General features: G+C 35.5%; 1 protein-coding gene and 1 long non-coding RNA gene across 3 annotated transcripts; one reads left to right on the top strand and one right to left on the bottom strand.

Annotated features, from left to right (window-relative positions):
- Nucleotides 1-501: 501 nt before the first annotated feature.
- LOC140046932 (uncharacterized) lies at nucleotides 502-5,893 on the bottom strand. The gene is made up of 3 exons (XR_011844884.1): nucleotides 5,777-5,893; nucleotides 946-1,259; nucleotides 502-567 (listed from the first exon to the last, which is right to left on the bottom strand). It is a non-coding gene; the product is annotated as an uncharacterized lncRNA (long non-coding RNA).
- On the top strand, nucleotides 3,375-27,570 carry LOC140046930 (uncharacterized). 2 transcript variants are annotated; one of them, XM_072091693.1, is made up of 5 exons: nucleotides 3,375-3,390; nucleotides 22,429-23,547; nucleotides 23,762-23,868; nucleotides 24,526-24,655; nucleotides 24,824-27,570. In XM_072091693.1, exons 2-5 carry the CDS (start codon nucleotides 22,513-22,515, stop codon nucleotides 26,765-26,767), a joined length of 3,216 nt encoding a protein of 1,071 aa, XP_071947794.1. In that variant the 5' UTR covers nucleotides 3,375-3,390; nucleotides 22,429-22,512; the 3' UTR covers nucleotides 26,768-27,570. The 2 variants fall into 2 exon arrangements, with proteins under 2 accessions (XP_071947794.1, XP_071947795.1); XM_072091694.1 differs by lacking the exon at nucleotides 3,375-3,390 and adding an exon at nucleotides 7,078-7,315.
- The last annotated feature ends 207 nt before the right edge of the window (nucleotides 27,571-27,777 follow it).

Genomic DNA, 27,777 nt, shown 5'->3' with positions numbered 1-27,777 from the left:
ATGAGAAATGAACAATCGTGATGGAAAAGAAAGGTAGAGAGTTTGACAACGTTGAAGCTGCCAAATCTTTTCGACTCGACCGTAGGTATGATCCTCATAGTCTAGGGTCGAGTGTTAACAGCGATATATTGGAGGACATATGTCATGCAGATGTAAAACTTTTAGTGTAATAAAATTGTGAGGATTTTTTTACAGTGTCCATTATTGATTCAATACTTGAGTAAGTTCCAGAATTAATCCATTCTGATAGACTCGTCGTAGTACTGAATTACTAATACTAAATATAATGTTAAGTTCTTTCACAGTATAATTTATATAAACTAAATAAAGTCAAATAAAAATGTGTTCATAGAGCAGTCACAGAAACTATAAATACATTCGTAAGCTCACTTTTATGACTTTAGAAAAATTAGTTATTATGAATAACACGTTGTTGACATTATTGGCATGCACACAAGATCATATATATCATGTATATCTTGTTATAATTCATCTTCTGTTCCAAATAGCTGTCTGTCAACCTGTCTTATTCTTCTTATAGCTTTCATTATTTCTAAGTTCATCATTCTGTGAAAAAAAATAAATCTATATCCAATCATATTTATTTCTAACAAAAAAAACTGTAGGGAATATGTGCGAAAGGAATTCTTAGTGAGCTTCAATAGCCCAATGGCTCGATCGCGAGTTTTCATTCATACACACGCCTACCAAAATATTAATAAAAGCAATCTTTAGATGCATTAAATGACATTTATGTTGTGGAATCTCATAATAATTGATGAGATTTCATCTCATCGTTAGCACCCAAAAAAGTTTCTTTGGCATATACTGTAGGCAGACAGATCCCTCTCTCCAATAACCTGGTTATCGTTAGCTCTTTTAAAAATATGCTCAGTGCCAACGTATTGATTTTGATCAGGATATTCTTTCTTTATAGTACTGTACCTGTTTGTTTTCTACCAGATAGAGAGATCTCCAGCAATTGAGTGATATTTGCTCAAATCCAGTGATTGTGATTTAAAAACATCTTTTTCTTTCTTGTTTGGGGTATTTGTTGCTGTTGAATTAAACATACTACTTTCTCTAAACGGTAACGCAAATGAACTTGCACCACTGAACCGCATATCACTGCCGAGGTTGGAGAGAAAAAATTGATGAACTGCTGTACACTTTCTCTAAAAGGTAACAAGTGATCTTGCTGGTTTTTGTTGCTTGTTCATAACCTGATACTTTTGCACTGAGCCTAGAAACCTCTGCTTCTTGGATAAAAAGATATTAAAACAATGTTATTATATCAAAGCAATAAAGGGCAACGCATTCGCAATGTTATTTAATAACAGAGCATATGAGTCACTGTAACATTTTATGACAGTTTCAATACTGTCAAGTTGCATTGTAGTCATGGGAAATGCTAGTAGAAAAGGTAAATCTGCACGTCAAGACAGTAGAACCGCCGTAGTACTTTGCCATTACATCGTCTTTTCGGATAAGGACATACCGTAGATCCAGTGCACACATCTGGCTCATGGCTCACTTTAAAGAACAATCTTTCGAGACGAGTAGGCGGGTTCCCCAGTACTAGTATACACACAGCCACTGTCACATACAGACAGTTTTCCTCATCAAGAGGATTTATTTTCAGAATACTCTCTATAAATATAAAGATAAACTTATAAAGCGAGTACTGTATATGCGAGTGCAAGTCACTATCCAATCAAACAATACAATATTGCAACACTTCATCCCGAATAAAGGTTAATCAAAACATTAATAAAATTGTTAATTGAAATCAAGCTTTTATTTCTGTCCTGATTTGTTTTTGTTTTGTTTGAAAATGTTTCAGTACTTAGATTGTAATTGTAGTTAAGTTTTTTTTTTCACGAAAGAGACACGTTTCACTTGCAGGGGACTGTCTTTTCTTAGATTCTTTCTGATCATAAAAAAATACTAAATATTATTTTTATTTCCGCCAGCCTCAGTAAATCGACGGCTTATCTGATGTTTATGTAGAGCGTAGCCTACTTGTTGCTATAATTTGTAATCGATCCATATAATATCTAAATACAAATTTATGTAAAGATGCTCTTAATCTCTCTCTCTCTCTCTATTATGGAACGCCGTTTACGCAACATTTCGATGATATGAATTTTATGACGCGATATGTGAATGAAATGCATCGATATGAATTAAATGGTGCGATATATGAATGAAATGTTTTGAATTGAATGCTTTGAATTGAATATTTTGAATGAAATGTTTTGAATGAAATGTTTTGAATGAAATGTTTTGAATGAAATGTTTTGAATGAAATGTTTTAAATGAAATGTTTTGAATGAAATGTTTTGAATGAAATGTTTGAATTGAATTGAAAAGTCAAACTATTGGTGGCGTATGTCATTCTCGCTCGCGATTATTTTCTCAACCTCTTAGGGCTAAGCCTGGGTACCCTCATCTCTTTTCTTCCACGCTGCCTTTACAGAGAATCCTAACAGACCTGGGTTCGGAAATATGTATTCCAATGTTTCAGGTCTGTTAGGGAGTCTCTGTAAAGGATTCATATTGATGACAGCGTTGAAAGGAGATGAGGGTACCCATGCTTAGGCCTATTAAGAGGTTGAAAAAAAATCGCGAGCGGGAATGACATACGCCGCCAATAGTTTGACTTTTCAATTCAATTCAAACATTTCATTAAAAACATTTAATTCAAAACATTTCATTCAAAACATTTCATTCAAAACATTTTATTCAAAACATTCAATTCAAAACATTTCATTCAAAACATTCAATTCAAAGCATTCAATTCAAAACATTGCATTCATATATCACGCCATTCAATTCATATCGATGCATTTCATTCACATATCGCGTCATAAAATTCATATCATCGAAATGTTGCGTAAACGGCGTTCCATACTCTCTCTTTCTGGCGGACACTTTAGCTTAACACGATTTGGTCGGCCTATCCCCCTTCGAATGAACTACATCCTCCCTTCAACACATCAACCCAACATGAACTCTCTCCCAAATACTTTAGTTAAAAAGAAAACAATCCCGAACACTCTGGCGGCGGAAACTGCATGGCATAAGTTGTAAAACAAAACAGTGCAATCCTCTATTTTAAAACGGACACTCAAATCCGATAACGGGTGTATATGTAACCCAGTGCAAAATCACAAATGACAGGGAACCATAATAGAGAGCCCTCTTGCAATGTTTGTAATTAAAGAAGACATAAATTACCCAAAGTTGTCAGATAAGCTTAGCCCCCACATAACATTCCATTCTCCTGATGCACACAGATAAGACCAAGACATACAACAGTGATCCGACCATTTATTAACAACCTGTTTTTTAAAGTTTCTATCTGGCCCGTACGACTGGCTCTTTTAGGTAAGCAATTGTTTTGTATTAATTACCTTTAATTGTTTTTTTTATTTTTAATAAGTTTTTTTTGTAGTATAGTTAACTTTATATTTGGACTCGTTTTGAATTATTATTTCTAAAATGAAACTACTTGCTTGATTAATTATGATATGTGTGTATGATTGTTTTCCCACAATCAAATAGTCCAATATATTAACAGGGTGAACTTTTAAGTGTAATTAGACCCTATGCTAGCATTCCTAATCACCGTCGGCCCTGTTTCTGCTGCCAATCCCAAATATACCGTATAAATATACCGTATATGAAATTCGTGCACCGTTTCCGCTGCACATACTTCGTGCAGTGAGTTGTTATTACTAGTAACAACTCCCTGCTTCGTGGGTGGGCTGTAAAAAAGTTGGCTTTCATTACCCAAAATGCATTTCGTGAGACGGAAGTATGGATTGACCTAGAGTCTCGTGTAGTGAGGTTACATGACAAAAACAAAACAATGATGGTTTCTCAAAACGTCGTAGCATTGCTTTCTATTTTAAATCTAATGAGCAGAAGTGGTAACGAATTTACACTGCACAAACAATCTAGAAATGTAGAATGGGCATTGACTAGATTTATGCAAAGAAGACGACGGCGTTTGCCGATAACTTTGGCGTTATTAAGTCTACCACAAATTCTGCTTTTATTTTGTTTGAGATACTTTTGTAAATCTCCGTATCTCTTCTGTTACCATGCAGTCTCCCTCCAACTTCGCTTCTCCCCACAATTGAATTGCAAAAATAGTTATTTCTTCAGTCCACAGTGATATTTTGATCTGATGCTTGCTTATACAGTACACGTGTGTGTCAATGCAGCAGAAAAACCAAACAAACGCGTCACGCTCTGTTAGTTTTTGACCTCGTGTCATGGGCCAGGTCACATTACGGTATATTTGAGTGCAGCAGAAACGGGGTACGAAATATACGGTATATTTTGGAATATACCGTATAATATCCACAAACGATTGGGATATTTATGCGGTATATATACCGCATATATATACGGTATATTTTTATGAGACCCATTTCTGCTGCCAAAAAATATACCGTATATAAAATATACCGTATATAGGCCCTATACGGTATATTTTTGGCAGCAGAAACAGCTAGGCCCTCGCATATGTTCGCTGAATTGACTGAACGAATGATATTAGCACACTTGTTAGAACTTTTATTACACTCTTGATCTAGTATGTTAAAGGATACGTTTGTATTAAGATATTCAAAGGAATATGTTAGGCTTAGTAAATGTATAAAGTGATGAAGCATTAGCGTGTTTTATATTGAATTTTCACTTAATTACTATTGCTATAGCATTTATGTTTTGTTACGATGTTATTGATTATAATGAAGATGATTTTGGATTAATTAGAGATCAAGAGTTACCTGTTTTAATAGGAATTACACATAGTATATTGTATTGTTTTAATCGATTTATGTATGTTAGTTATGTTATAATACATGTATGTATTTTCTCTTTTAGTTTCAGATTAAATTAAACTTCAATTGGAATAAACTCCGGAATAATATATAAATTTATTTGGAATCCGAGTTTTTATTAGTATTTTCGAACAAGAAGGGTTACAAATAGGCAAGACATAATCTGTCAAAGTCTGGCGTATTATCACATTACACAAAATTAAATGTAGGCCTACTATATATCATATTATTTTCAGTGACAAAGCGGACAATTGGCCTATATATTTACCGTTAATTATAACACATATTGGCACGTTTTGAGCGATGAAATCAACGGCTCATCTGATTTTTATGTAGAACGTACCTGTTGATATAATTTATAATCGATCCATATAAATTTTAAAATAAATGTATGTAAAGAGAGGCTCTTCTCCTTCTCTCTCCGCCCGGTGGACATCACAGCGTTTTTTTAATTCATGTTATAAATCAGAGCCATATATATAAAGAGTTACGACATTGGATTATAGTCACGTGATATGCAGATCAATTTGTCACAGTGTCAAACTTGTCTCCGTTTTAATGCATGTAAAGTATAGGAGCAAGAAAATACTTTCAACTTTTTCTTATATTTAAAAAAATGTAATTGCACATTTTACGGTGAAATATCGATGTGCACAGCGTACAGAGAAGTACTTGCGGCAAAGAATATTGTATTGCGCGCGCGTGCGCTAGTACATTATAAAGTTCGATTGATTGATTTTGGAACGAAACATCCCATAACCTTGCCATAACTAGGTCCTATTAACAACAATTATGTAATATTTTCAATTCATAATGCATGCTTTGATGACTAAATAAAATAATAAAGTGTCGTGGATATATTTGTTACTATATTGAATAGTGTATGAACAATATTAAAATAATAAAAGCAAAAGTATTACAAACGAAATGATGAATGAGTCTCTGAAAGTTTGTGTCAAAAACACACAGAGAGCTAGCCATAACTGTATAAAAAGAGGGGTGAATTGTGTGTTTTTTGTATTGGTTCATGCTTTGATGTATCCTGACTTGCATGTAGGCCCTAGCATTTATTCTTTTGTTATTATAGACACAATATATATATGTTACCAAATTAATACCATTAATATAATTAATTACTAAAATAAAAACCGAATAAAAGCGTTATTTCATAGACAATAAAATCTAAAAATAATGCAGGAAAACGCTATACAAAACAGAGCCATATATATAAAGAGTTACGACATTGGATTTAAGTCACGTGATATGCAGATCAATTTGTGTCAAACTTGTCTCCGTTAATGCATGTAAAGTATAGGAGCAAGAAATTACTTTAAACTTTTTCTTATATTAAAAAAAATGTAATTGCACATTTTACGGTGGAATATCGACGTGCACAGCGTACTTGCGCCAAAGAATATTGCGCGCGCGTACGCTAGTACATTATAACGTTCGATTGATTGATTTTGGAACAAAACATCCCATAACTACGTCCCATTTAACAATTATGTATTATTTTCAATTCATAATGCATGCTTTGATGACTAAATAAAATAATAAAGTGTCGTGGATATATTTGTTAATATATTGAATAGGTATGAACAATATTAAAATAATAAAGGCAAATTATTACAAATGAAATGATGAACGAGTCTCTGAAAGTTTGTGTCAAAAACACACAGAGAGCCATATACTGTATAAAAAGAGGGGTGAATTTGTGTGTTTTTTGTATTGGTTCATGCTTTGATGTATCCTGACTTGCATGTAGGCCCTAGCATTTTTTCTTTTGTTATTATAGACACAATATGTATATGTTACCAAATTAATACCATTAATAAAATTAATTACTAAAATAAAAATGGAATATAAGCGTTATTTCATAGACAAAAAAATCTAAAAATAATGCATGAATTACAGGAAAACGCTATACAAAATAGACGCGCGCGCCTTCAGCGTGCGAATTCTTTGACACAAAAATGGCTTCTAATTTTTAATGTCGTAACTCTTTATATATATGGCTCTGTTATAAATGTATAAATAGCGCCCTCTGTTACCAATATTTTCCAATTCTTCAATTTCACTTTATAACCAATTGTAAAATTTATTAATAAAAGAGAGAAAAATTTTAAAAATACACAGTTTATCAAATACTAGTATAAGTAATAACAATACGAGTAACTGACGGTCTACAACACTGTAGTTACAATAATTACAAGGTATCGGTGGCGCGGCGGACAAAACTCCGCCTGGTAGACATTCCGCATGGCAGACAGTCTGCAGCAACATGCAATTGGGTCCTGGGATTTTCCATATCAGATAAAATTACTAGGAACATTAAACCGCATGCGTTGCAGTTTTAACGAATTATAAAAAGAGCCTACAATCAATAGTAGTACAGTATTTAAAAGCAACCCACCATAGAGGCATAATTCCAATTGTAAAGTATACACAGAGCATTAATCGTAAGTACGTTTATGGGAAGTCTTTTAAGTAAGTCTTCTGGTCGACGAGTTTGCATACCCGGTTTGCATAGAATATATGCCTACCATCACTCACAGAAGGGCGTGTCTGATTACTGAAATGACATTCTGATTTTATTTGACCAAATAAATGCTATGAGAGCAGGTTAACTGAGTATAAAAATAAGCGTTATCTATTTTGAAATGTTATAGTGTACAGAAAAGAATTTATTTGACCAAATAAATGCATCGGTAGCGCATCACAGTTGGTTTCACCAACTCCCTGGTTTCACCTTGTGTGATTAGATCCTGACGTCTATGTCTGTGAAGTTGGGTTACTAGTTTCTAGTTCCTATTCCTACTTTAAATGCTGTTTTAATTTCAGGTAGATCATGTTGTAGGCCTACTTGTGTTGAAAAGTTGTAATGAATAAAATGGAATAATAACTTGTGGTTACCGTTTATAACCAAACTGTTGTATTTGTGTTTGCTTCAGAAATTATCTTTTAAAATTGCATGTTGGGTAACAAGTCAAAACAAAACTAAAATTGTTATAATAATACTGCTTTAGTATAGCGACCTATATACTGTATAAAGTAATAAGACACCATAGTCATACGATATAGATTAACCAATCACGAGCCACCTTACTGATATCACTTTGTACAGTTACTTTTTACAATAAAGACTATCCTTATTATACTTGAGAGTTTCTTCATTTATTATTGATATATATAACATAACATGGTGACCCCGACCTCAGTTTTCTATCAGAAAAGGAGGTAAATACATGCAGAAACAACAGAGCGGACTTTTGTGAAATTTCTATACCATAGGATTCACTGGGAGCTTTGTTACCTTCAGAATTGTTAATTGGACAAGATACCTGAAATTGGAAATACGTCACATATTACTTGGGAGTACAGTAAACAAAAACAAAAAACTGTGAGTATTCATTTTCATAAGAAGAGGATTATTGTGATACAACTTGAAGCAAAACCAACAGTACCTAGCATAGGATAATATACACTATCTACAAGTTAAGAAAGGAGTAAGACACTCCCAACTCATACTGTACTAAAGTTGATTGATCACCAACAACTTGCTGTCAACAAGGAATTCCATTCTACTTTGTTTTGACCTAGAAAAAAAAAAAACCAGTCAAATAAGGCATCAATCATGGCTGAAACAGAGCCTACAAATCAACCTGTAATAGCCCCTTTAGGACTCCAGGGGGTAACGATGCCCAAAGTGGAATTTGACTCACCAAGTGTACTTGAACAATTTTTAAACACTTCAAGGAAACAGTTGAAATGGCCTTTGCAGGGCCCCTATCCACAATACAAGAAGAGCAAAAAGTTAGCTATGTCATGTTGTGGATGGGAGAAAAGGCAATGAAAATCCGACGTGGATGGTCTCTTACTGAGCAAGAGAAAAACAACCTCCCGAAACACTGGGAAAAATTTGAAGCGTTTATTCAACCAAAAACAAATTTTAATCTAGTCCGCTGGAACTTTCGAAGCCTTTAAACAAAAACAAAAGGAAAGCATAGATGCGTATGTTGCTCGCGTTGAAATCCTATTAAAGGAGTGTGAATACCCCGATGAGCAACACGACCAGCACATTCTTGAAGCAATCAAATTCGGCACAAACTCTGAAGATGTACAGAAAAAGCTCTTCCGTCAAGCGAAGACTTACACACATAGCGACGCTATCAAGTACATTCAGTCCAAAGAAGCGGCCGATAAACAATTTAACGAATTGCAAAGAGTTTCAAAAACTGGCACCACTGTTGAGGAAATAAAACAAAACACCAACTATGGTAAACGCCACAGTCAATTAAAACTGATCAAAAACTGCTCCAACTGCGGTACAGATCATCCGTCCAGACAATGTCCCGCATTTGGAAAAGAATGTAAAAATTGCGGCAAGAGCAATCACTGGGCGAGGAAGTGTAGAGCAAAACAATTCAACAAAACGACCCAGGATCGACAATACAATCAAAAGCGCCCAAACAAAGGGAAACAGTATCGTCGCACGCAGGAGATTACAATAGAAGACTCGGATGACCCAACAAATTACGGGTTCGAAGAAGTCACCATCCGAGAAATTCAATTCAACGATATCGATGGCAAAGACACCCAACTTGCCACAATAAAACTCTCCACACCGAATGGACAAATGCTCCTTCGAGGCAAAGACAATACAGGTGCGCAAGCCAACCTTATCAATTATAAAACCTATACACAGCTGTTTGGGAAACAGTACACGATCAAGAAAACCAACACAATCCTAACTGGATATGGAGGTAGAAAATTTCAGAACCATGGTGAGATAACGGTTGACACAGAACATAATAGTCACATCGTGAACAAAACTAAATTCCACGTGTCAAGCTATGGGAATAACCTATTCGGACTGAAACTTTGCAAAGCACTGGGAATTGTTAGAATTTTATGCGACGATCAATGCATCGATTGCAATGGACACTTTGATGTTTGCGAAGTGTCGGAAAGAAAAAACAGACAAAAAAGAGGAAGTATTCTCCAGAAAGACTCAGTCTTCAAGTGGACAAACATACACGACGATGCACTAACAAAAATAAAAAAGAGAATCCAAGACGCCCCAACACTTGCGTATTTCGATAGCAAAGAGGAGATAACGATCCAATGTGACCATCTCAAAAGGGACTTGGAGCCGTACTGATGCAAAATGACCGACCAGTACACTATGCATCAAAGTCACTAACAAATGCTGAATCAAATTATAGCAACATCGAGAGGGAACTACTCGCAGTGGTATGGTCTGTGAAATATTTTAGAACATATGTGTTTGGGAAACACTTCACAATACATACAGACCACCAACCACTGGAAAGCATCCAAAAGAAAGACCTCTCTAAAATGCCAACGCGTCTACAAAGACTAATGCTACAACTACAAGGATATAATGGCAAGATAAGATACGTACCAGGAAAACAAGTACCTATAGCAGACTGTCTATCCAGATGCATCGAGACCAAAAGTGAACCCTTCACTTATCCTGACATGAATGTACAAGTCCATGAAGTCACAAACATGGCACCTTTTGTCATCGACAATATCAGAGAGAAAACTAAAACAGACACTGTCCTACAAGCACTCATCCCATATATAGTAGAGGGATGGCCAACGCAAAAGAACCAATGCAACAAATTCACGCACGCCTACTGGCAGCATCGATCAGAACTGGCCATATATGATGGAATTGTCATCAAAGGACAAAGAATCGTTATCCCAACATCCATGAGAAAGAAACTCCTTGGAATACTGCATAAGCAGCACCAAGGAATAGAGAAGACCCGCCTCCGTGCGAGACAGAGCTTATATTGGCCTGGATTGAACGCTGATATAGAGCAAATGATAACGGATTGTGACCTCTGTCAGACATACCAGAGAAATCAAAAGAAGCCACCAATAATCCCAATACACGCCAACACGCCAATGCAGCGTATCGGAATCGACTTGTTCGAAATCCAGAACCAAAACTTTCTCATATGTGTCGACTATTACACGGCATACGTCTGGGTTGATAAGCTGAGCAGCACAAATAGCAAGGCAGTATACACAAAACTAGACCAAACATTTTCAATGTTCGGATATCCAGAGACAATGATGTCTGACAATGGGCCACAGCTAGTGAGCAGTGAGTTTGAAGAATATTGCAGACAACATGAAATAATTCATACCACAAGCGCACCATACCACCAATCCGGAAATGGCAGAGCAGAAAGAAACATTGCCACTGTAAAACAACTTCTAAAAAAGAGCACACTTACAGACATGAACGAGATACTATGCGTTCTTAGAGACACACCGATTTCAACAGACATCCCGTCCCCATTCACACTAATGTTCGGACACCGGAATATCAAAACCAACCTACCTGCCATAAATAACACGCCAAATTCCGTAGCAAAACAATACGGAGAAAACCTTAAAAAAAGAACAGCCGCATACGAAGGACAACCTACGGACACAAGTACATCAATCTACATCGGACAACCATGTAGATTCCAAACGAAACCAAATTCGACATGGACACCAGCTACCGTAATCACCCAACACTCACCAAGAAAATATACCGTTCAAACAGCATCCGGATCACAATATACAAGAGACAGAATAAATATCAAACCAGATAAACCGAAACCAGTACCACCAGCCACACAAGAAAACAACAAACCACAATTATCTGAAAATCCACCACCGCCACAAAACGTAGAGACACCAAGACAAGAACTAACTACTAGTATCAACAAGGATCAAGAACCCCAAACGGAAACAAGAAAATTACCACCATTAGCGATACACGACAGACCAAAACGGATTTGCAAGCAACCACCAAAACTAAGAGATTGAACATTATGAACAATGATATATAGAGGACATTTTTAAAAAAATTTAGAAATTAGAATATAGAAGAGAATTAATAGCACGCTTAAAGTTATTAAAATAAATATCTATAGCATTGTAAACATCGTAACGCAACGATAGATAAACCCCTCATCCAAACAAACTTTAAATAATCCTAGGAGGGAGATGTTATAATAATACTGCTTTAGTATAGCGACCTATATACTGTATAAAGTAATAAGACACCATAGTCATACGATATAGATTAACCAATCACGAGCCACCTTACTGATATCACTTTGTACAGTTCAGTCACAGACTTCTTACAATAAAGACTATCCTTATTATACTTGAGAGTTTCTTCATTTATTATTGATATATATAACATAACAAAAATGAATTCGCCATAAAAGGACATAGGTACAAGTTCGCGGAACTAGTTTGGCAAATGCCAAACTATTTTGAAAAAATTCAGTTGGTAAAGTGTAAAACGTTCGTAAAAGCTAGTTACTTATTCGCCGTAGAGGGCGTAGATGCAAAAAAAAGTTCGCGGAACTCGGGTGGTTTTTTCTCGTTAATTACCACATTTGCAATCGATCAAGTAGGTCAAAGTGATCGATCCATACAAAAATATTTTGAAAAAATTAAGTAGGTCAAGTATTATAACGTTCGTAAAGCCAGTTACTTATTCGCCGTAGAGGGCGTAGATGCAAAAAAAATCGCGGAACTGGGGTGGCAAATGGTAGAGTAGGTCAAGGGTGATCGATTCATACCAAAATATTTTGAAAAAATTAAGTAGGTCAAGTGTTCTAACGTTCGTAAAGCCAGTTACTTATTCGCCGTAGAGGGCGTAGACGCAAAAAAGTTTGCGGAACTGGGGTGGCAAATGATAAAGTAGGTCAAGTGTGATCGATCCATACCAAAATATTTAAAAAAAATTAAGTAGGTCAAGTGTTATAACGTTCGTAAAAGCCAGTTACTTATTCGCCGTAGAGGGCGTAGACGCAAAAAAGTTCGCGGAACTGGGGTGGCAAATGGTAGAGTAGGTCAAGGGTGATCGATTCATACCAAAATATTTTGTAAAAATTAAGTAGGTCAAGTGTTATAACGTTCGTAAAAGCCAGTTACTTATTCGCCGTAGAGGGCGTAGACGCAATCAAGTTTGCGGAACTGGGGTGACAAATGGTAGAGTAGGTCAAGGGTCATCGATCTCTACCAAAATATTTTCAAAATATTAAGTAGGTCAAGTGTTATAACGTTTGTAAAGCCAGTTACTAATTCGCCGTAGAGGGCGTAAATGCATAAAATGTTATTGAACTTTGACCTGAAGAAGTAGAGGAGGTCAAGGCTAACAAGTTGATGCAATAACTCAATTAGACAGTTATTTCGTATTAAAATCTGTTTTTTTTTATATATGTTTGTTTTGTTAAAATTATAATTACTATCTTTTTAGGGACCACATTGGAATTAAGTTGTTTTACTTTAAACGACTTTATGTGTTTTCCCGTGCATCGTCAGACTTCATTAATCCCGCCATTTTTATTTGCTTTTTTGATGTACATGTATATTAATATTTAAGGTGATTTTATATATTATTGATGTATTTTTAATGTTATTTATTGAGATGCCAAATAAATGAAAGAAAGAAAAAAAGAAAAAGTGACTGTAAATTTGAATAAGGAACTAGGAACTAGTAACCAACTTCACAGACATCTGACGTCTGATTCTGAAAAAAGAAAAGATCAAATAAGTACAATGAGTTATGTTTCGGATATGGGCAGCCTATTCTATATTATAACTTGGATCAATCCATGTTTTAATGTCAATTTCCAGTCAAAAGTTACTGCAGTACATTTAACCAGGTTAAAGAGTAAGTAACAGTAATCTAGGTTAGGTTCCCGGTTAGGTTATCTAGTAAATACAAATGTCTGTGAAGTTGGTTACTAGTTCCTAGTTCCTAGCTCCTTATTCAAATTCAATTAAAGGGACAGTCAAAAATATTTTTAAAAACAAATTTTAATATGTAATAACTGTCTAATTGAGTTGTTATTGCATCAACATGTTAGCCTTGACCTCCTTTTACTTCTTCCGGTCAAAGTTCAATAACATTTTATGCATTTACGCCTTCTACGGCGAATAAGTAACTAGCTTTTACGAACGTTATAACACTTGACCTACTTAAAGACCCCTTCCCTGCAATTTTGGACGTTTTTTGGAAAATAATACATATATATCACTTTAAAAACATTAAACCATGTCATTCCTTGTCTTAAATGTACGTTTTATGGTAAATTATGATAAAAAGTGAGAAACAATGCACTACCTAAGTAGCTCGCGGCGATCGACCTCTCGTGGACGGTCTTAGGCCTAGCCTAGCTAGGCTTAGTTTTGTAGGCCTAGCTGGTAAACATCGACAACGTACGAACATCGTACGCTAGCTATATACCTAGCCTGACGTTGTATAGTTGCTGCATTAATTGTCTTTCTATTTTTGCCAGACTCCGTTGATACAAATTGGGGAAAACCCGGTATTTTCGCTGAAAAGTTAGGAGTCTTCCATTTGTTTTGGCTTCACGATCGATCGAAAAGTGGGCGAATTACAGGTGAAAAACAAAAATATCAATACGCGCGCAATGCATTTTGGGATTTATAGCGGGCCGCTATAATTATTAGAATCGATTTATTTTTCACATTTTTAACCGTTTAAAGACGAAAAAAGTTATCGCAATAGGACCATGTAGTATTATTTTTACATTAAATATAGTTTGTGATCTTAAATTAGATCTCAAAAACGTAGGGAATGGGGCTTTAATATTTTCAAAATATTTTGGTATAGATCGATGACTCTTGACCTACTCTACCATTTTCCACCCTAGTTCCGCGAAATTTTTTTGCATCTACGCCCTCTACGGCGAATAAGTAACTGGCTTTACGAACGTTATAACACTTGACCTGCTTAATTTTTTCAAAATATTTTGTTATGAATCGATCACCCTTGATCTACTCTACCGTTTGCCACCCCAGTTCCGCGAACTTTTTTGCGTCTACGCCCTCTACGGCGAATAAGTAACTGGCTTTACGAATTTTATAACACTTGACCTACTTAATTTTTTCAAAATGTTTTGGTATGGATCGATCACCCGTGACCTACTTTACCATTTGCCACCCCAGTTCCGCGAACTGTTATGCATCTACTCCCTCTACGGCGAATAAGTAACTGGGTTTACGAACGTTATAACACTTGACCTACTTAATTTTTTCAAAATATTTTGGTATAGATCGATCACCCTTGACCTACTCTACCATTTGCCTCCCCAGTTCCGCGAACTTGTTTGCGTCTACGCCCTCTACGGCGAATAAGTAACTGGCTTTTACGAACGTTATAACACTTGACCTACTTAATTTTTCCAAAATATTTTGGCATGAATCGATCACCCTTGACCTACTCTACCATGTGCCACCCCAGTTCCGCGAACTTTTTTGCGTCTACGCCCTCTACGGCGAATAAGTAACTGGCTTTTACGAACGTTATAACACTTGACCTACTTAATTTTTTCAAAATATTTTGGTATGAATCGATCACCCTTGACCTACTTTACCAATTGCAACCCTAGTTCCGCGAATTTTTTTGCATCTACGCCCTCTACGGCGAATAAGTAACTGGTTTTACGAACGTTATAACACTTAACCTACTTAATTTTTTCAAAATATTTTGGTATGAATCGATGACTCTTGACCTACTTTACCATTTGCCACCCCAGTTCCGCGAACTTTTTTGCGTCTACGCCCTCTACGACGAATAAGTAACTGGCTTTTACCAACGTTTTAACACTTGACCTACTTAATTTTTTCAAAATAGTTTTTGCATCTACGCCCTCTACGGCGAATACGTAATTTGTTATGGGTAGATGACCCTTGACTACTTTACCATTTGCCAAACTAGTTCCGCGAACTTGTACCTATGTCCTTTTATGGCGAATTCATTTTAGTTTTGTTTTGACTTGTTACAACATGCAATTTTAGAAGATAATTTCTGAAGCAAACACAAATACAACAGTTTGCTTATAAACGATAACCACAAGTTATTATTCCGTTATTATTCATTAACACTTTTCAACACAAGTACAACATGAATACCTGAAATTAAAACAGCATTTAAAGTAGGCTCTATCGTAGTAAATAAACTAGAACTAATAAATAACTTCTTACGTCAACATGTGACGACACACTGCATTATAGTTATTCAATACCGCCCCACAATGTTAAGCCGGGCTATTTTTTCTTGTTAATTACAACAGTTGCAATCGATCAAATGTAATATCTTTTTAAACGTGCTTACAGTATCCATTCTATAAAAGCGCACAAACAAAACAAATCTGAACTGACGTTTTTTTTTTAATGTCATTACAGCAACTGTTACTTAAAAACAGTTTACACTACCTAACAGCAAAATTAACATATTATTCATTACTGTTATTAATATTAAAAAGCGCACAATATTCATTGAGTGATAATAGTCGTTTAAACACAATATACAGTAATATTTTGAAAGCTATATTTGCACAGTACCCGTCTATACCTCACAATATAAATTGGGTGGAATATTGTTTGAAAAACGGTTTAGGCTTATAGACTTTATAACAACAAAATTAACATATTGTGAAATAGGCCTTTAACCTTTAATGTGAAACATATTCATTAATAATCCTTTATTAATTAACAATTAAAAAGCGCACATTCTCCCTGGGTAAATAAAGTTGTTTTAAAAACAATACAATAATTGTAATGTAACGAATGTAATGTTGAACTGTAAGTAGCCGGGGTCCAAGGGCCGAGTGCCCGGGAAAAATTTCGGTATCTGACGCTTTCAAGACTGATTTATGGATTGTTATTTTATCGATGACCATCAGAATCTCACACACAAAAACAACAGCTTCAGTGAATGCAGCTATACAAAATATGTAAACGAACACACTGTAAGGCGGCATAGATTAGACCGCATGTATTTTTTGTCAAGAGGATCACAAAACTCGCACTGAATAAATAAGAGTACAATGACATTTGTAGATATTGTTTATTGCTATGAAATTATCTCCTCAACACCATGGCCAATGAAATACCCGACAAATAATTAGGCCTTCTAAAAGGCTAGGCCTAAAGACCCTCCACGAGAGGATTCACCACGAGCCACTTAGGTAGGCCTAGTGCATGTTTCTCTCTTTTTATCATATTTACCATAAAACGTACATTTAAGACAAGGAATGACATGGCTTAATGTTTTTAAGGTATATATATATATGCATTTATTTTTAAAAACGTCACAAATTGTAGGAAGGGTCTTTTGTTGAATTTGCCAATTAAATGTTTTTTGTTTGTTTTTTTTTAAATTTAATTTAATTTGATTTCATTACCATCTTTATTGAGGGTAGCCTATCCAATTCCAAATAGAACTGATCATTCAGGGCACTCGATAAAACATACATAGGCTACAGTACAACACATAAAATATTAAATATTCAAATGACGTAAAAATATACATAATAGGCCTATAAATTTACAATGATTATATAAAATTCAATAGGAGTTAAAATCGTTGACAGATAAAATATATATACATGGTACAAACAATATTAACTGGAAATAAATTCTTTAAGTTCACGTTTAAAGGAAATAATATTTTCAGATTGTCGAATGATTTTAGGAATTATAGTAAAATACATAGGCGCTTTATAACTGAAACATTGTTTAAAAATCTCTAATGAAGGTCGAGGAATAATATAATTACAATTAGAGATGGATCTGGTAGTTGGTCGACCTCCGGGCTGAGTCCTGGTTAACATGCGACTGATGTAATCCGGAACGGTATTGATGGAAGCCAGATAGGCGAGACAACCAAGTTGAAACTGATAACGTTGAGAAACGGATGAGATAGAAAGGGTGTTATCAATAAGGTGGGATGAGGTATGAGGGTGAACTTTCAGAATAACTCTTTTAGCTCTATTTTGAAGTTTCTGGATTTTAGCAACGAGTGGTGCTCGTGAGCCCCAGATAGAACAACAATAGTCAATATGAGGTAAGACAAGAGCATTGTATAATATAAGAGATGTAGCTTGGTGGACAAATTTTCGAGTTCGGGCGAGGTTGGAGATAGAGGAACTTAATTTGTTGCACAACTTATCAACGTCCGGAATAAAAGTAAGATGATGGTCTAGAATGATGCCAAGATTCTTATGTTGGGTGACCTGTTTGATAGGTAAAGTTGCTAATAGAAACATTTATAGGCCAGAGTGAAGAAAGCCTTTGTTGCGTTCCAATTACCATCACTTCAGTTTTTTTAGTATTGAGCGCTAGACGATTAGCTAGAAGCCAAGTGGAGATTTTATCGAAGTCAAAATTAAGATTGGTTACAATATCGTCAACCTTATCGCTAGCAGGCCCGTAGCCAGAATGCATCAGAGGGGGGTTTTCTTGACACCAAGTATTTTGCGAGCTCAGCGAGCAACTGTAGGCTGGGGGCCAGGGGGCCGCCAAGGGCCCCCGGTCGGGGTCCCGGGGGGCGAAGGCCCCTGGAAGCTTTGGCTCTCAGAGCAATTGCGGTTGTTTTAATAAGCTTACAGAGACATTTTTTACCTACTAAAATCTGAGTTATGCAGATAAATTATATAGTACAGTATTATGGAAGTTAGTAGTACTGATCATGAAATACAGCTTTATTGTTGCAAAAAAGTATATTATATTAGGCCCTTAAATAATTTCTTATCCTATAAACATAAAAAACAAATAGTACCATATATTTCGGTGTAAAAGTCGCACCTGTGTATAAGACGCACCCATAACGAAGACTGAAATATTAGTATTTTTTATGTAGTCGATGCATAAGACGCACTTATTTCTAGGCCGAAATTTAAACATTTTACAATCAAAACAATGGTATTTTAATAATAAAACAACGATATTTGAGACATATTTATTAGAATCAAATGATATAATTTTGTTTGATTGCCTTTATTACATCGTAATCAGTCTCTACTTCAACAACTGAACGTTCAATGAAAAGGGAAATCCCCATATTTTTTTAGTTACGATGCACTGTGTGGGTAGGGCTAGCCTATGTCTATTTAAGTAACTTTAATTTCATATTATTTAAATATATACCTTCTTATTGTGTGTATGACCATTATAAAATCAATCCAAATGATGTTCAGTTTTTTGGGCTGATAATGAACCAGGAATATCATGTTGGGTAGGCCTATATGAAAATCTTTCCTATTTCCATGCATGCATTACAGCAATATGAGGAGAGGAGAGCACTAACCATGGAGGTATAAAATTTTATTTTATACCTCCATGCACTAACCATGTGCTCCTTGCCTGGTGGCCAGCACTGTTGGCCATATACACTATGAGATTAGGGGAAGCTACTTAACATAATAACAACAGTTATTGTGTAATTAAAATGTGACACCACCGTAATTAATGGACTCTTCCATAAATGTGTTGCGCTGTGATGCTGCATGCTGCAAGAATACACACCCGCGAGTTCAGAGAGTATTACTAGGCCTGGGTAGAATATCTAATGCGTACTGTAATATTAATTAATACAGTCGAGGATGACAATTTACCTTAACTAAAAATTCAATAAACTTGTTACCACACTGTGGTTAGACAGGAGTGAGTAACTAGCTAGGCCTACATTGCAGAGTAGTACACTATTTTTAATTAATTTAAGTATTAGTAGGTAATTAAATTAATTAGGGTAACATTTAGAGGTCAAATTTGCGTGTCAAAAGTGCGTCTTATACACCGAAATATACGGTAGGCCTACGTACACGTACCAATTTAACTCAGCACCATTTTTATTCAAGTTTACACAGTGAAATTCTTTGGTTTAATGACAAATATTTCCAGGAAAAAAATAAAAATCCCCAAAAAGATTGAACTGAACTGAACGTGATCTTGTGCGTTCCGAAAAGCCCGGCCGAAGCACGCGATTGGTCAGTCCATTTTTCTGTCATATTTATAACCATCATCTCTCAACAAACTCTCGATCTCACGCTCAGCAGTGACTTTGACATCGGACAATCTGTATATTCGATCGATTTAAACATAGTCAATAGAAGTAAAATGACCAAAAAATCTGCTATAATTGATAATTAATTGCACGATTTTGGAAGTGGGGCCTTTGTTTTTCAAGGGGGGTTCGCTGGTAAAAGGGGGGTTCGCGCAAAAGGGGGGGTTCGCCCGAACCCCAAAAAACCCCCCTGGCTACGGGCCTGGCTAGAATTGTAAATTATGGTATCATCAGCAAACATATCCATAGAAGAGTACGATAAAAAATTGGGGAGATCATTTATGTATATGGAGAATAATAGTGGTCCAAGGTTGGATCCTTGAGGTATACCAGCGTTGAAATTAATAGATGACGATATAGTTGATTTGTAACAGGCATGTTGCTGACGTCCAGTAAGATAGGCTGTAAACCATTTCACAGCCGATTCGGAAAGACCATAAAGGGAAGTTTACGTAACAGAATTTCGTAGTTTACTAGATCAAACGCTTTCCTTAGATCAATAAAAACTGAACCAATGATTTTACCTTCATTTATACTGTGGATCCAGCTGTCATGAGTTTTAGTGATAGCAGTAATTGTAGAATATGTGGGACGAAATCCAGATTGGTTAGGGCAGAGAAGATTATTTGAAGAAAGATATTCCAGTACTTGCATGCCGACGGCCTTCTCAATCACCTTAGACATGATAGGTAACACAGATATAGGTCTGTAGTTATCCGGTAGATGTTTGTTACCGGATTTAAAGATGGGAGTAACCTTACCAATTGTCCACGAGAGAGGGAAGCTCTGACTGGAGATGGAAGTATTAATAATCTGTGTGAGGAAAGGTGCGATGATGGGGGCTGCCGTCCGAACAAGCTTACCATCAATACCGTCGTGTCCAGCAGATTTCGCAGAATTCAGTTCGGAGATTTCTTTCAATACAAAATCAGTACTAACATTATGAAAAGAAGAACATTGTTTAAGAAATGAACATGGATCAACATCAGTAAACTGAAGGTTTGACGTTATATTATTTGCAACATTTGTAAAATAAGTATTCAATTCCTCTGCAATTATAGCAGGTTCGTTAGTGGTAGCACTAACTACCAAAAAAAAACAAACAAAGCTGAACTAATGTTTTTTTTTCAAATGTCATTACAGCAACTGTAAAAAAAGTTTACACTACCTTATAACAGCAAAATTAACATATTCATTAAAACTGTTACCGTTAATATTAACAATTAAAAAGCGCACACTATTCATTGAGTGATAATAGTTACGACAGGTCAAGGGTGATCGATTCATACCAAAATATTTTTAAAAATTAAGTATGTCAAGTGTTATAACGTTCGTAAAAGCCAGTTACTTATTCGCTGTAGAGGGCGTAGACGCAAAAAAGTTTGCAGAACTGGGGTGGCAAATGGTAGAGTAGGTCAAGGGTGATCGATTCATACCAAAATATTTTGAAAAAATTAAGCAGGTCAAGTGTTATAATGTTCGTAAAGCCAGTTACTTATTCGCCGTAGAGGGTGTAGATATAAAAAAGTTCGCGGAACTAGGGTGGCAAATGGTAGAGTAGGTCAAGGGTCATCGATCTATACCAAAATATTTTGAAAATATTAAGTAGGTCAAGTGTTATAACGTTCGTAAAAGCCAGTTACTTATTCGTCGTTGAGGGCGTAGACGCAAAAAAGTTAGCGGAACTGGGGTGGCAAATGGTAGAGTAGGTCAAGGGTGATCGATCCATACCAAAATATTTTGAAAATATTAAGTAGGTCAAGTGTTATAACGTTCGTAAAAGCCAGTTACTTATTCGCCGTTGAGGACGTAGACGCAAAAAAGTTTGCGGAACTGGGGTGGCAAACGGTAGAGTAGGTCAAGGGTCATCGATCTATACCAAAATATTATGAAAAAAATTAAGCAGGTCAAGTGTTCTAATGTTCGTAAAGCCAGTTACTTATTCGCCGTAGAGGGCGTAAATGCAAAAAAGTTCGCGGAACTAGGGTGGAAAATGGTAGAGTAGGTCAAGGGTGATCGATCCATACCAAACTATTTTGAAAAAATTAAGTAGGTCAAGTGTTATACCGTTGGTAAAAGCCAGTTACTTATTCGCCGTAGAGGGCGTAGACGCAAAAAAGTTCGCGGAACTGGGGTGGCAAATGGTAAAGTAGGTCAAGGGTGATCGATTCATACCAAAATAATATGAAAAAATTAAGCAGGTCAAGTGTTCCAACGTTCGTAAAGCCAGTTACTTATTCGCCGTAGAGGGCGTAGATGCAACAAAGTTCGCGGAACTAGGGTGGAAAATGGTAGAGTAGGTCAAGAGTCATCGATCTATACAAAAATATTTTGAAAATATTAAGTAGGTCAAGTGTTATAACGTTCGTAAAAGCTAGTAACTTATTCGCCGTAGAGGGCGTAAATGCATAAATGTTATTGAACTTTGACCGGAAGAAGTAGAGGAGGTCAAGGCTAACATGTTGATGCAATAACACCTCAATTAGACAGTTATTACATATTAAAATCTGTTTTTAAAAATATATTTGTGACTGTCGCTTTAATTGAATTTGAATAAGGAACTAGGAACTAGGAACTAGTAACCAACTTCACAGACATTAAATACAATTTGATCTCTGACTTCATCTATATTTTTTTGTTTCTTCATCTTAGAATTAGAAAAACAATCAGATGGATTGTTGAAGTTTATGGTTATAGATGTTAGTGAATGTTAAGAAGCCTTTTAGAAGATAAAAGATGCAGAATCAAGGGAAGATGCAGAACCAAGGGATGATTTCCACAGTGAAGACTGAGCCAACAGACATTGTGACATTGACGAGCACTGGCCAATCTGCAGTAGTACGAGATGGAAAGCAAGTTATGATTTCAACTCCACAAGGAATATCTCAGAGGCAACTGGTCAAACCGCCTCAACATCTTCAGTTCCAGCAACAGGTTATACGTCCAAAGCAACCACCTAATATTTCCATAACGTCTAAACCACAGTCATTGCAACCCAGAATAACAACCCAAACTGCAACTACAAGAGCTCAGATAATTACATCTTCACCAAGATTTGTTCAACGGTTTCAGGTTCCACAGACTATGGCTAATCGGAATACGTCCATAGCAGCTATTCCAGTGACGCAGTCGATGCAGATCGGTTCTCAGGAGTTAACCCGATTACCAACTTCAACAGTGACGTTCGCCAACCCACAGAATCCTCAGATGAAGCAAGCCATAACAGAAGACATCCATACTGTCAAAAGAAGTGTGCAACCTCTGCAAGGTGGTGTTAAACAAACCGCAGGAAAACTCAATGTCCCTGTTGTGCAACCGACAGCTCAGAGTGCTTCACAGAATATTTTGCAACTATCCCAACAGACCACACTCCACCAGCAAAATGTAGCTATTCAGCCTGCTCAGTTACCATCAAACCAGCCTTTCAAAGCTGTAGTGGAAAAAGCAGTCCGACACGTTACAGTTCTTACACCTCGATCGCAAAATGCATTGATCGCGAAAGGACAGCCCCCACTTCAAGCCACACAAACACCAACAAATATGATTCAGAAAATTCTTATTCAGCAAGCAGTACCATCATCGAGCACTAGAAAAATTGTCAATACCTCTTCTGCGCAGCCGCAAATAATCTCACAGCCACGATTGTTCTCACATCCCAATGTGATTTCACAACCACAAGTAATCTCACAGCAACAGTTAAACTCACTCTCGCCGCAGACCATTCAGTCGCAACAGATAAGTCGGCAAGTGGCTAAAGGAAGTTCATATCAGGTTAGTGATAACATACATTAAAACCTGTAAATATTATAAAAACTTGGCTCTTCCCTTAGCAGTTCTTTTATTTGTTTGCAAATTTTCTTTTTATTGTGTCACTTTACTGTATATCATTATCACCAATGCTATACTTTTATTACTGTAGCATAAACTGACTTAACAAAAGTGTAAACAATATATTTAAAATTACATGTTTTTATTATTCCATTAGTTGCCAGAATCCACAAATATCTCAAGTCTGTCTCCAATGCCTGAAGACTTTCATATTAAAGAAGAGGCAAATGAAGACCCAGTATCCACAATAGACTATGCCATCACGTAAGCTTTCTGAAGATAATTTGATATAACCCCACAATTCTTGTACAGTTTGTGTATCAAAGCGTTGTCTTTTGAGGCATGGAGGTGCGATCACACTCTAAAGATGCACTTAAAGAGTGTGATTTACAATATGGTAAACTACATCACGAACAGCAAACCTACATCACACCTGAATGTGTTTGATGAGCACCTGCAATTTTCAACAGACAATGCCTGTTGTATGAAAGTGCAATTTGATTGTCATCCTGTCCACATAGTTTAAACCTTTAAATCTTGTCTAAGTTTACTGTGATCAACACCGTGTGACTAGACAATTTAATCTTTCCACACTATTCTGAATATAATCATGTACAAAGTGGTTTGATGGCATTTCGAGTGCAACAGCCCAGACCCTATTCAACTGACCACTGTACAAATTCAGCCAATTACTTTGTTCTAATTTCGACCTCAATATTTGCAAAGTTCATAATACTGTTTAGTTTCATTACTGTAGGATGCAAGGCAAACGCAACGTAAATAGACCAATCACAAGCGATTGATTATCTAAACTGTCTAAACTTTGTATGCTTACTTGCGGTGCACTTAAGTCCTTGCATGTATTGTTACTTAATTTTGACAATTTGTATTACTTCACTTCCATGGTTGTATTTTTTTTAGACATAACATTTTGTGTAAACAAGAGAATATAGAAAGGAAGCGAAAACTTGTTGAATGTGATGACAAGGTCAGTGAACCTCCTGTAAAGGTAGAGAAACCTAATGAATCGGAACCAGTCATTCAAGAGCAGGTCATCATTCATATTCATATAATATACTCTTTAAGGCATCCTATAATTGGCGATATTGCTGTTGGATGTGTGTGAAATAAAATAAAAATAAAGTAAAATAAAAATAAAAATATCTAATCTCATACTCGTTTAACTTAACTTAAACTATTTATTTTTTCAAATGTATAGATGTCAACAGGAAAAGCATTCAAATTCTTTGACAAAAAGAAGATTGAATCTGAAAAACCAGAAAAATGTTCAAGTTGTGATTGTCAACCACATTACTACTGTTCTGATTGTTCGATGTATATGTGTCGACAATGTATCAAACATCACAAAATAATCCCTGCATTGAAAGATCATCCACTATACACACTTGATAGAAATGAGGAGGAATGTATGGATGGACAAAAGCTATGCATTGATCATGACAAATTCATAGAGCACTACTGTAAATCCTGTCGCACTTACAACTGTGAAGATTGCAAGTCTGTTCTTCGTTGCCTAATTAATAAACATGACGTAGTTCCGATGAAAGATGCCGTAGATGAATTTAATGCAAGCGTTACTAAATCTACGAAGCTAGCTGAGGAGGTTAAAAGAAAGTTAAAGGAAAAATTAGATTCCATCTCTAAACAAAAATCAGACTTAGAATCAAATGTCACTTCATGCAAGAAAGCAATTGAACTCCAGGCAAATGAACTCATCAAAAAAGTAAAAAGACAAGTCACGGAAATGAATGCAGTTGTTGACAAGAATCACTATGAAATGATTAAACCCGTTGACGACAAATGTAAAGATACTTTTTCAATGCTGAATGAAGTAAACATGCTGACATCATCAATCAACAAAATGATAAATAAACCAGAAGAAATGGAAAAATTTACATCACACAATTCAACTATCCTTACGGTAAAGAAGAGGGTTTCTAGTCCTGATTTTGTTAACCCAATAACAAGTATTCAACAAACTTTCTTTCCTGTTTCTAAACTGGTGGAGTTGGTGAATAAAGAAGGCATTGGTAAACTTGTGATAACCAAGACTGGTATTTACAAGGTTTCCAAAGATGATGAGTCAATTACAGTGACAAAAGGACAACCATTTGCAGTTAAAGTAATAGTAGCGGCAAGTAGTATTACATTTAAATTAGCAATAACTCTGGAAAACTCATCTGGAAATATATCAGCTACCCAGGTAGAATACCACGGAAATGGAGAATATAAAATAAATGGTGAATGCAACATAGAAGGAGATTGGAAGATGGACATCAAAGATGGAGATGAGCATATTGAGGGGTCACCAGTGAGTATCAAGGTGGAACCACTTGGATGTGTACAAACCATTTATAACATAAAAGATTATAAAAAAGATAAAAAGAAACATAAAGTCGTAGATGTAATGGTAGATGCAGGTGGACTTCTATTAGTTTCAAGTGATAGTAAAGAGGTGTTAAAGTTCGATCAATCAGGTACATTTATTAAGAGGAAGAAGATGTCTACAAATGTAGGACATATGAAACAAATAGGTGATGGTAAAATGGTTTATAGTGATAAACAATCAAATAAGAATGTTGTAATGTGTGATAAGAAATTTAAGACAATTCGATCATTTGGGGAAGGTGTCTTAAAAAGTCCACAGGGTCTGGCATTGAACACACAATCCAGGATAGTGTATGTAGCAGACGAGGATGAACACTGTGTGTTTAAATTCAATATTGATAATGGTAGTCTACTGGGTAGGATAGGCTCAGAAGGTAGTGAAGCAGGTAAAATGAATCAACCAAAAGATGTTGCTGTAACAATGGATGGTCATGTGTTAGTTACCGAATTTGGAAATAATAGAATACAAATGTTCAATGCTGAAGATAAGCTGATAAAAATCCTCATAAGCTATGGTGAAGAAGATAAAATATATGGACCTTGTGGTATAACCATAGATATGGATGAGAATTTAATAGTATCCAGTTATCACAAACTACAATTATTTGATAAAAATGGTACTTTTATAAAACGAATAGATAAGGATGAGGATGGCTTAGATGTTCCTGCTGGAGTCGCTGCGATTTCAAACAGGTCTAGAAAACTAGCTGTCGCAGATTTTGCATCCAATAATGTAAAAATATTCAATTATTAGTATAGAAAACTTTCATGCATATACAATTCAAATAATAATGATAATAATATTTCGAAAATTATAATCAATTTAATATTAGGTTGCGGTACATAACATGATCGTATTTGCAAAAAAAGTATATTAGGCCTACAATACGATTGTAACTAATCTATGCAATAGGTATTGAAATAGCGTAAAGGTGAAAAAAATGGTCACTAATGAAAATGATTGTTTAGCATTGTTTTATGCTCAATATATAGGTTTATTATAATGTGTGTAACTATGTTTTACTTTAGTATTCATATTTTTCAGACAATTCAGTTAACTTGTATTGTATTTCTGAATAGTCTAATAGACTAATAGTATTGTTTACATATCGATTGATTAATTTAATTGTTGTCTTGCATAACAATCTTACATGGTAATTATTATTATTAGTCGGAGCATTATAGGCCAAGGTAAATTAGAGTACTTCTACCCAATAACTTTACTCAATATTGATTGATGTATTGACTAATATTATAGATGAAGTTACGGATATCTAATAAGAATCCCATAAAATAAGCGAAACAAAACAAAACGTGTATGTATGTGTAACTTTTGATCATTTTCTGATGTCATATTCATATTTATATTGTATAATAAAAAATCATCTGAAATATCTTAAACAGTTTATGAACAATAATACTGGTATATATAAACTAGTGAATAACTTTATAGGCCAGCTCTACATGTTTGCCGAATCCCAATTTGGCGACTAATGGAAATGTGTAAGACAACGTTCAAGTGGCCATGTGTGGGAAACTCAGATTACCTACTGTAATAAAACTTACAAAAAATGTATTACAAATAATATTCATAATTAATAAATTGTACTACCATTAATAATATTCACTTTCCATGTTGTTGTTGTTGTTATGTTCAAAAGTTTAGTACATAGGCCTACATTTACAAAGAAACTAAAAATAGACATTATACTGTATACAACTCCTAATAATTACATTAGGACGATAACGATCGACGATAAATAG

This window comes from Antedon mediterranea, chromosome 4 (assembly GCF_964355755.1).
Source record: "Antedon mediterranea chromosome 4, ecAntMedi1.1, whole genome shotgun sequence".
In the NCBI taxonomy this organism is placed as follows: domain Eukaryota; kingdom Metazoa; phylum Echinodermata; class Crinoidea; order Comatulida; family Antedonidae; genus Antedon; species Antedon mediterranea.
The sequence above is the reverse complement of the archived record's forward strand: the minus strand, read 5'-3'. Positions and strand labels throughout refer to the sequence as shown.